Source organism: Sciurus vulgaris (assembly GCF_902686455.1).
Source record: "Sciurus vulgaris genome assembly, chromosome: 2".
Lineage (NCBI taxonomy): Eukaryota > Metazoa > Chordata > Mammalia > Rodentia > Sciuridae > Sciurus > Sciurus vulgaris.
The window spans coordinates 150,781,158-150,793,209 of record NC_136462.1 but is presented as its reverse complement, the minus strand read 5'-3'; the positions used below and the strand labels follow the sequence as shown (position 1 = coordinate 150,793,209).

Sequence of the window (12,052 nt, the reverse complement as noted above, 5' to 3'; positions counted from 1 at the left end):
AAATAGAAAAGGAGGGTACCCTACCGAACTCATACTATGAAGCTAATATCACCCTCATACCCAAACCAGGAAAAGACACATAAAGGAAAGAAAATTTTAGACCAATATCCTTGATTAATATAGATGCAAAGATCCTTAACAAAATATTGGCAAACCGTATTCAAAAACATATTAAGAAAATTGTGCACCACGATCAAGTGGGGTTCATTCCTGGAATGCAAGGATGGTTCAACATTCGTAAATCAATAAACGTAATCCATCATATCAATAGACTTAAGGATAAGAATCATATGGTTATCTCAATTGATGCAGAAAAAGCATTTGACAAAATACAACACCCCTTCATGCTCAAAACACTAGAAAAAATAGGGATAGTAGGAACATACCTGAACATTGTAAAGGCTATTTATGCTAAGCCCATGGCCAACATCATTCTTAATGGAGAAAAACTGAAACCATTCCCTTTAAAAACGGGAACAAGACAGGGATGTCCTCTTTCACCACTTCTATTCAACATTATCCTCGAAACTCTAGCCAGAGCTATTAGGCAGACTAAAGAAATTAAAGGGATACGAATAGGAAAAGAGGAACTTAAGCTTTCACTATTTGCGGATGACATGATTCTATATTTAGAGGATCCAAAAACCTCCTCCAGAAAACTTCTAGACCTCATCAATGAATTCAGCAAAATAGCAGGCTATAAAATGAACACGCATAAATCTACAGCATTTTTATATGCAAGCGATGAAACAGCTGAAAAGGAATGAGGAAAACAACTCCATTTGCAATAGCCTCAAAAAAAATAAAATACTTGTGTATCAATCTAACCAAAGAGGTAAAAGATCTCTACAATGAAAACTACAAACACTGAAGAAAGAAATTAAGGAAGACCTTAGAAGATGGAAATATCTCCCATGTTCTTGGACAGGAAGAATTAATATTGTCAAAATGGCCATACTACCAAAAGTGCTATACAGATTCAATGCAATTCCAATTAAAAACCCAATGACGTACCTCACAGATAGAGCAAGCAATCATGAAATTCATCTGGAAGAATAAGAAACCTAGAACAGCTAAAGCAATCCTTAGCAGGAAGAATGAAACAGGGGGGTATCACAATACCAGAACTTCGACTATACTACAAAGCAATAGTAACAAAAACAGCATGGTATTGGCACCAAAATAGACAGGTAGATCAAAGGTACAGAATAGAGGACACGGACATAAACCCAAATAAATACAATTTTCTCATACTAGACTAAGGTGCCAAAAATATGCAATGGAGAAAAGATAGCCTCTTCAACAAATGGTGCTGGGAAAACTGGAAAACCATATGCAACAGAATGAAACTAATCTCCTATCTCTCACCCTGCACAAAACTCAACTCAAAATGGATCAAGGACCTTGAAATCAGACCAGAGACCCTGCATCTTATAGAAGAAAAAGTAGGTCCAAACCTTCAACTTGTTGGCTTAGGATCAGACTTCCTTAACAGGACTCCCATAGCACAAGAAATAAAAGCACAAATCAACAAGTGGAATAGATTCAAACTAAATAGCTTTCTCTCAGCAAAGGAAACTATCAGCAATGCGAAGAGAGAGCCTACAGAGTGGGAGAATATCTTTGCCACTCATACTTCAGATAGAGCACTAATTTCCAGAATCTATAAAGAACTCAAAAAACTCTACACCAAGAATACAAATAATCCAATCAACAAATGGGCTAAGGAAATGAACAGACACTTCACAGAGGAAGATGTACAAGCCATCAACAGATATATGAAAACATGTTCAACATCTTTAGTAATAAGAGAAATGCAAATCAAAACTACCCTAAGATTCCATCTCACCCCAATTAGAATGGCGATTATCAAGAATACAAGCAACAATAGGTGTTGGAGAGGATGTGGGGAAAAAGGTACACTCATACATTGCTGGTGGGACTACAAATTAGTGCAGCCACTCTGGAAAGCAGTGTGGAGATTCCTTAGAAAACTTGGAATGTACCTACCATTTGACCCAGCTATCCCACTCCTCGGTCTATACCCAAAGGACTTAAAATCAGCTTACTATAGAGATACAGCCACATCAATGTTCATAGCTGCTCAATTCACAATAGCCAGACTATGGAACCAACCTAGATGCCCTTCAATTGATGAATGGATAAAGAAACTGTGGTATATATACAATGGAATATTACTCAGCCATAAAGAAAAATAAAATTATGGCATTTGCAGGCAAATGGATGAAATTGGAGAGTATCATGTTAAGTGAGATAAGTCAATCTCAAAAATCCAAAAGAGGAATGATCTCACTGATAAGCAGATGATGACACTTAATGGGGGGTGGGAGGGGAACAAGAATGGAGGAAGGAGGGACTATATAGAGGGAAAAGAGAGGTGGGAGGGGTGGGGGGGGAAGGAAAAAAATAACGGAATGAATCAAACATCATTACTCTATGTAAATATATGAATATGCAAATGGTATGCTGTTACTCCATGTACAAACTGAAACAACATGTATCCCATTTGTTTACAATAAAAATAAATTTAAAAAAACAATAAAATTAAAAATAGACACTGCTCCAACACCTGGAGACTAAACAATACAATACTGAATGATGAACGGAGAGCAGAAGAAATCAGGGAGAAAATTTTAAAAAATTCTTAGAGGTAAATGAGAGCACTGATACAATGTATCAAAATCTCTGGGGCACTATGAAGGCAGTGCTAAGAGGAGAGTTCATTGCATTGATCTCATTCATTAAAAGAATAAAAAGTCAACAAATAAATGACCTAACATTATATCTCAAAGCTCTAGAAAAAGAAAAATCAACACCAAAAGTAGTAGAAGACAGGAAATAATTAAAATCAGAGCTTAAATCCATGAAATTGAAACAAAAGAAACAATTTTAAAAATTGACAAACAAAAAGTTGGTTCTTTGAAAAAATAAATAAAATTGATAAACCCTTACCCACGCTAATGAAGAGAGAGAGAAAACTCAAATTATTAAAATTCGTGATGAAAAAGGAAATATTATGAAGGACACTACCAAAATACAGAAATAACTAGAAACTATTTTGAAAATTTATACTCCAATAAAATAGAAAATCTCAAAGACTGACAAATTTCTAGAGACATATGATCTACCCAAACTGAATCAGGAGGACATATATAATTTAAACAGATCAATTTCAAGTAATGAAATAGAAGAAGTCATCAAAGCCTACCAAGTAAGAAAAGTCCAGGACCAATGGATTCTTAGCTGAGTTCTGCAAGACCTTCAAAATAGAACTAACACCAATACTCCTCAAATTATTCCATGAAATGGAAAAGGAGGGAACTCTTCCAAACTCATTCTATGAGGCTAGTATCACCTTGACACCAAAACCAGACAAAGACATGTCAAGGAAAGAACACTTCAGACCAATATCCCTGATGAACATAGATGCAAAAATTCTCAATAAAATTCTGGCAAACTGCATACAAAAACATATTTAAATGATAGTGCACTACAATCAAGTGGAGTTCATCCCAGGGACACAAGGTTGGTTCAACATACAACAAGCAATAAACATAATTCATTGCCTCAATAGACTTAAAGAAAAGAATCACATGATCATCTTAATAGATGTAAAAAAAGCATTTGACAAAATACAGTACCCCTTCGTGTTCAAAAACACTACCAAAATCAGGGATGGTAGGAACATACATCAACATTGTAAAAGATATCTACACTAAGCCCAACGACAACATCATTCTTAATGGAGGAAAATTGAAAAGCATTCCCTCTGAAATATGGAACAAGACAGAGATGGCTTCTATTCAGCATAGTCCTGAACACCCTAACCAGAGCAATTAGATGAAAGAAATTAAAGAGATACAAATAGGAAAAGAAGAACTCAAACTATCACTATTTGCCAACAACATGATTCTATAGTTAGAAGATTCAAAAAATTCCACCAGAAAACTTCTGGATCTAATAAATGAATTCAGCAAAGTAGCAGGATATAAAATGAATACCCATAAATCAAATGCATTTCTATACATCAGTGATGAATCCTCTGAAAGAAAAATTAGGAAAATTACCCCATTCACAATAGCCTAAAAAAAACTTGGGAATCAACCTAACAAAAGAGATGAAAGGCCTCTAAAATGAAAACTACAGAATACTAAAGAGAGAAATTGAAGAAGACCTTATAAGATGGAAAGACTTCCCATGCTACTGGATAGACAGAATTAATATTGTCAAAATGGCTATACTACCAAAAGTGTTGTACAGATTTAATGCAATTCTTATTAAAATCCCAATGTCATTCTTCATAGAAATAGAAAAAGCAATCATGAAATTCATGTGGAAAAATAAGAGACCCAGAATAGCCAAAGCAATCCTTAGCTAGATGAAGCTGGAGGCTTCACAATAAAAGATCTTAAGCTACACTACCGAGCCATGGTAAGAAAAACGGCATGGTATTGGCACCAAAACAAACACATAGAGCAATGGTATGGAATAGAAGACACAGACAAACCCACATTAAGTACAGTTATCTCATACTAGACAAAGGCAGCAAAAACATACATTGGAGAAAAGATAGCCTCTTCAACAAATGGTGCTAGGAAAACTGGAAATCCATATGTAACAAAATGAAATTAAACCCCCATCTTTCATCCTGCAAAAAAACTCAACTCAAAAGTGGATCAAGAACCTAAGAATTAGACCATAGACCTTGTGCCTAAATCTAGGCCCAAAAAAAGTAAGCCCAAATCTTCATGTCAGCTTAGGACTGGACTTCCTTAACAAAACTCCTAAAACTCAAGAAATGAAATCAATTACTCCATGTACAAACAGAGAAACAACATGTATTCCATTTGTTTACAATAAAAAAATGAATAAAATAAAGGTATAAAATACAAAAAAAAAGAAATAAAATCAAGAATCAATAAATAGAATGATTTCAAACTAAAAAACTTCTCCTCAGCAAAGGAAATGATAATGTGAACAGAGAGCCTACAGAATGGGAGAAAATATTTACCACATGCACATCAGATAGAGCACTAATCTCCAGGATATATAAAGAACTCAAAAAATTTAACACCAAAAAACCCAAAAAACAAATAATTCAAATAACCCAATCAATAAATGGACTAAGCGGGGCTGCGTTTGTGGCTCAGTGGTAGAGCACTTGTCTAGCATGTGTGAAGCTCTGGGTTCAATCTTCAGCACCACATAACAATAAATAAATTTTTAAAAAGGTATTGTGTCCATCTACAACTAAAAAAATATTTAAAAAGTAAATAAATAAATGGGTTAAGGAAGTGAACAGACACTTCACAGAAGATATACAATTGATCAACAAATACATGAAAAATGTTCAACATCTCTAGCAGTTAGAGAAATGCAAATCAAAACTACTCTGAGTGAGATTTCATCTCACTCAGAATAGCAATTATCAATAATACAAGCAACAATAACTGTGGGCAAGGTTGTGGGGGAAAAGGTACACTCATACATTGCTGGTGGGACTGCAAATTGACACAACCACTCTGGAAAGCAGTATGGAGATTCCTTAGAAAACTTTGAATGGAACCACCATTTGACCTAGCTATCCCACTCCTAGGTTTATACCCAAAGGACTTAAAATCAAGCATACTATAGTGATGCAGTCACATCGATGTTTATAGCTGCTCAATTCACATTAGCGAAACTATGGAACCAACCTAGATGTCCTTCAATAGATGAATGGGTAAGGAAAATGTGATATATATATATATATATGTGTGTGTGTGTGTGTGTGTGTGTGTGTGTATATACAATATATATTGTATATATATGTATACATATACATATATATTGTATATATATATGTATATATATATATATATATATATATATATATACAATGTAATACTACTCAGCCTTAAAGAAAAATGAATTTATGGCATTTGCAGGTAAATGGATGGAGTTGGAGAATATCATGCTAAGCAAAATAAGTCAATCCTCTAAAACCAAAGGCCAAATATTTTCTCTGATATGTGGATACCAATCCATAATGGAGCAGGGGAAAGAATAGAGGAACTTTGGACTGGGCAAAGGAGTGAGTGGAGGGGAGAGAGTGTGGAGGTGGGAAGGATGGTGAAATGAGATGGACATTATTATCCTATATACCTGTATGATTGCACGAAGGGTGTGACTCTTCATTGTGTACACCTAGAGAAATGAGGATTTGTGCTCCATTTGTGTATAATGAGTTTAAATGCATTCTGCTGTCATGTATAACTAATTAGAACAAAAATTAAAAACATCATACACCAGGATCAAATGAGATTTATGTGATTCCCACATATACAAATCAATAAATGTGATCCACCATATGCTGCTGCAGTTGCTTAGGCCAGAGGATCCAGCCCACCAGCCTTCATATAACACCATCTATATCCCTCTGCTTCCTCTTCTCCTGGAGTTGCCTGAGCCGGTCCTGCCACCCAGAACCACAAGACTGTTGCTGCTACAGTTGCATCATCCTGAAGACCCAGGGCAGCCACCTTGGAAGTCTATGTGTTGACTTGCCACCCTTCTCAGCCTTCTTTCCCTGAAAGTCACTTGCACTGATCCTGCCACAGCCTGCCCAGCCCAGAGTTCCACCCTAGTGGCATTTTCATTTTTCAGGTGCTTAAGCCACCACCCCTGCTTCCCAGAGTCACCCAGCTCCTGCCTCTACAGGTGTTTTGACCCAGGGATATAGCACAACTACTACACATATGCTCACAAACAGCCCCAAGGATCCTACTGCCACCTGCACCCAAGGCTAACACCTGAAGTTGAGCTACAGTCAGCCCTGGCTCTACAGTTGTATATGCCTGCACATCTCTAGTTCAGTTCTCATCTACCTACACACATGCAAACAGCCTAACCCCATGCCATTCACACTTCCTGATTTCAAACTACATTACATACAAAAAATCAACTGAAAATGGATTAAAGATTTAAATATAAGACCTGAAAGAATAAAAATCCTAAGAAGAAAAATAAACACAGGGAAAAGCTCTTTGACATTGATATTAGCAGTAATTTTGGATGTGACATCAAAAACACACACAATATAAGCAATAATTAACAAGAATGATTATATCAAACTAAAATTTTTCTACATAGCAAGGGAAATGAACAAAATGAAAAGCAATCTATGGATTTGGAGAAAATATTTGCAACCATATATCTTCTAAGGGGTTAATAACTAAAATATCTAAGGAACTCACACAACTCAATAGCAAAAAAAAAAAAAATCTGATTTTAAAATGTGCAAAGAGGTTCTCAACATCACTAATCATCAGCAAAATAAAAACCACATTGGGATTCAGTAGTGTTCCCTTATCTGTGGTTTTGCTTTCCATAGTTTTGGTAACCCATATGACCAATACTCTGAAAATATTATGTGGCAAATTACAAAAATATAAGTTTTAAATCACACATCATGCTGAGTAACAGGATGAAATCTTGTGCTGTCTTGCTCCATCACACCCAGGATATTTAATCATCCCTTTGTTCAATGTATCCATGCTGTATACCCTACCTGCCCATTAGTCACTTAGTAGCCATCTCAGTGGTCAGATTTCCTGTTGCAGTGTTGCAGTGCTTATTTTACTTAAAAGGGCCTCAAAGTGCAAGAGTAGTGATGCTGACTATTCAGATATGCCAAAGAGAAGGTGTAAAAGTGATTCCTTACATGAAAAGTGAAAGTTCTCAACTTAATAAGCACAGGAGAAAAAAAAATTGTGTGCTGAGGTTGCTAAGATCTGTGGGAGAAACAAATCTGTGACATTGTGAAGGAAAAAAGAAAGTTGTGCTAGTTTGTCACATCTCAAACTGCAAAAGTTAGGGTCACAGTTTGTGATAAGTGCATCTTATTTAAGATGGAAATGGCATGAAATGCATACACACACACACACACACACACACACACACACACACACAGAGGAATATAGGATTGAGTATTGTCTGTGGTTTAGGCAACTACTAAGTATCTAAGAATGCATCCCCTGCAGATAAGAGGGAACTACTCTATCACCTTACACCCCTTAGGATGGTTATTATCAAAAAAGACAAGAGATAACAAGTGCTGGTGAGGATTTGGAGAAAAGGAAACCCTTGGACACTCTTGGTAGGAAAGTAAATTGGCATAGATATTATAGAAAACACTGTGGAAATGTAAGTGATATAAAAAATACAGTCTTCAGGAATTCAGATACTATAATGAGAATTTTAATTAGTATACCAAATTTAAATATATCTAGGTTCACTGAGTCCTTTGGGTCAAAAAATGTAAAAAAAAAAACAACTAATAAATAAATCATAAGGAAATAACTAACTTAATAAACATAGATGTTTGTTTCAGGTTTGTCTATAATGTAGGAAAACTGGAACTGAATAATAGTAAGAGATTAACTGTAGAAGTTATACAGCCTTACAATAAATTACCACTTCTAATTACAATAAATTACCAATTCTAATTAACCTTAACACTTAGGTTCTACAATTATTAATATAGAAAGCTGAGATCATGATATGTACTCCCATTTATGAATGCTTGGGCAAAACTGGGAGAACATACTGAGAATGTTAACAAATGTAATGATTTGAGGTTATGGAATAAAAGGCAATTTTCACCTTCTTATAACTTGATATACCTTCTGAAATTTTTCTGCAATATATCTGTATTACATTTATAATTAGAAAAATAAAGCCATTTGAACTTCTGAAATTGCTTTGACATCTAGAAAGTCCTGGATATATTTTACAATGAAAAATAAAATTTGCATGAGTCCCTCAAAGATGAAAAAAGACTTGAAGGGAGTCATACAGTGAACTTCCAATATAAATCTGTGAAAACCTTAAGACTCGAGTCCACCATGCAATTTTCTGTCTAACAACTGGTCAGAAGTAGAGTGGTATAAACCCAGTGCCAGAAGCTAGGCTAAAGGGTACTACCTGCTGAGTCCTCTCCGTCAATGTCTCCTGGAGATGGAACCCTCCATGCTAGCTGAGACCAAGAACCAGGGAAAGACACACAACTACAAGCACTTCCAGCTCATTGCCAGCCCATGATCATTGCCTTTCCTCTTCAGCAGATACCTGTCAACTGATGCAAGTCCCATTTTAATTGCTTTAAAGTGATCTCATGTAAATTGCTGACTTGTTATTCTTAGTGCTTAATCGATAGCACTCAGTTAACTTCAGCTAGTGTTTACTTCCCAAACAGGTTATCAAAGTATATTATGGCTATGCAGAATGGTCCTAATTTCTCTTTCCCTTTGGTAATTTCTAACTTGGCAGCTGAAGAATAAAAGCTGATGGTTTTTTTAAAAAATGGGCTACTTTGTGACTATATGTGGACAAACACATATGATGAGAGGTAGGACATGGGATAAAGATCATGAGTACAGGAGAGAGACTGCTGGCATTGAAACCTAGCTCTGCCATGTAATTGTGTGACTGTGGACAAGTTACATAGCTTTTCAACATCTCAATTCCTTATCTGAAAAAAAAATGAGCATCAGGTCTACCTCAGAGGGTGGATTATGAGGACGAAATGGATTTGCTTATGTGAAATGCTTGGAAGAGCATCTGGCACAGTTAGTACTCAATAAGTAATAAATCATAGACACTGAATGTACAACTGTTTTGTATAAGGGGTGTGTGTGTGTGTGTGTGTGTGTGTGTGTGTGTGTGTGTAATTGTAGCTGGCTGGTAGAAAAGCTTGCTGTCATGAATTAGTGATGTACCATGAACTCAGATTGAGAAACCTGGCTTAGGTGACTGATCTGGCCTCTTGGCATTTGTTTCAAATATCGATGAACAGTGGTACACTTCCAAGTGACCTGGATGCTTAAGTGTGTTGTTAGGTATGTCAAACAATCTGAGTTCATACTCTGTCTCAGCCACTACTTGGTTGTTTGATCCTGGGCAAGTTATTCATTGAATTACCTTCTCTGCAAAAGGGGAATATACCTGACCCTCCCTGTCACAGGGATGTTGTGGACTCACCAGGTCAAAGCACAAGACAAGTGCATACCCTGGCAAGGCCACGGGCTGTTCACTGAACCTAAGTGGTCATGTAATTGAACACTCAACCCAACACCTGGTCATGCTACCTCCTGAGGACATGCTTAGAAAACCTACCCAATATTTGACAAAGCTTAACCAACAAAGCTCGAGTTGGGTTTTTTTATAAATACACTTTGAGGAAAGTAGAAGAGGTTTCCATCACCCAACTGGAAGGAGGGGGCACCATGTTTGAGTCAGTGGAAAGTGAAGACCCTCTCAACCCTACTGATGTTGGTCAGGAGCAATCACCTAAGCAGCCACACTGTGATCCATAGTCAGAAGGATTTTGCAGCTGGAATAGTGTGCTTAGTATGCTTAATTCAACATTAAAAATAACAGGCCTTTTGCCAACACAGTGTGTCATGTTTATTGGGAGATTCACAGGTAAGTTTAAAACATGATGAAGGGAAAAAGACCAGATGCCATCAGTAATGTCAAGAAACAAAATATTTAGCAGTTCTTAGTTTCAAATGTCGCATTCCACTGCAGCTGAGGAATATATAGGCAACTTGCTGACATATCTGCAATGGGTGCAATTTATTTTTTTCAGCAACAGGAAGCACATACATTTAACCAATGACTTTTTAGGACTGTAAGCAAAGAAGAAAACTATTTTCATGTAGCTCAGTCAAGAAAATCATTTATACAGATTAAATTGATACAAAATACATTATAAAGAGAACACACATACAAAAGTTGGTCAGAGAGCAAGGATGTCACAGAACACCACACTGCAAGAACATTGGTGTGAAATCATTTCAGTTGTGAAAGTAGGTCCAGAGTTTGAGTAACACATTTACTGAGGTAAAGGCACAATGACTTCGACATAATTAATGGGGAAGAATCCGGACTCCCCACGTATCATTCCTTCATACCAATTTTCATCTATTTGATTGGTTAATGTAATGACGTCCCCTTCTTTAAATCCTAATTCTCCTTGGTTTTCTGGCTCAAAGTCATAGAGACCACGACAGCAGGGCTGGTCCATGGGAATGTTAGAACCTGTCCGCATGATATGGAGAAAAAAAAAAAAATACAGGTTAACATGACCAATCATCATGGGAAATTGGAAATGTGGACATGTCTGGAGAGCACAAAGGACCCTGGCTTCCTTCCCAGCTGCTCACAGGTGCTGCAGCATGGTCTCTGCCTTGTTCTCCAGCTGCCTGAGCACACCTCCTAGCCCCAGTGTCCGTCTCCTTAGACCTCCCAGGTAGAAGGACACATGCCAAGCCCATCTCCTCAGGGCTGCCCCTCTGCTTGGGCTGGAGCCTAAGGGAGGGGCAGGAGAATGACAAGCCCAACTACACTCCACAGGAAGCTTACAGCCTCTTTGTGGAGACTGGATGGTACATGGAAGCAGTTACAGGACAAAGTTGAGAAAGTTGAAGAGCAGAACAGAGATGCCTAGATGGTCAGAGACATCTTCCTAGAGTTGGTGGGCAGGAGCCAGGACAGGAATAGGCAGAATATTCATAGGCCAGCCTAACATCTTGAGGTTACCATACAAAGCCTGGAGTTCTTAGAAGAACATTTTAAAACATTTTTTTTTCTAAAAGGAAAACATGGTAATCGTTAAAGAAAGAACTATAACACACTAACCCAGAGATAACCAATGTTAAGCTTTCAGATTTCAGGTGTTTTCATGAATGTATTTACATATACATTAACATATAGTTATTTTCATTCAAGAATGTTGTGGCTGGGGTTGTGGCTCAGTGGTGGAGTACTTGCCTATCACATGTGAGGCACTGGATTTGATCCTCAATACCACATAAAAATAAATAAATAAAAAAAGGTATTGAGTCCATCACAACTAAAAAAAAAAAGAAAAAAAAAAAAGAAAAAAGGAATCTTCTTGTACACAGTATTGTAAGGGTATTTCCAGGTTACTTTTAGTTACTGACCAACTGTCAACTTTATTAATGTAACTCAACTTCTTTAATCTGTT

At 36.8% G+C, this 12,052-nt stretch overlaps 1 protein-coding gene across 7 annotated transcripts in view; it reads right to left on the bottom strand.

Annotated features, from left to right (window-relative positions):
* LOC306654118 (endophilin-A3) overlaps positions 1 to 12,052 on the bottom strand; it is a 578,788-nt gene that overhangs the window by 380,335 nt on the left and 186,401 nt on the right. For 5 of the 7 annotated variants that reach the window (XM_079127386.1, XM_079127382.1, XM_079127383.1 and 2 more), the window contains one exon: positions 10,620 to 11,103. The exons of the other annotated variants lie outside the window; for them this stretch is intronic. In XM_079127386.1, coding sequence (XP_078983512.1) covers positions 10,898 to 11,103 — 206 coding nt within the window. In that variant the 3' untranslated portion in view covers positions 10,620 to 10,897. Of the gene's footprint in view, positions 1 to 10,619; positions 11,104 to 12,052 lie in introns of those variants that run through there. 7 annotated transcript variants of the gene reach the window in all.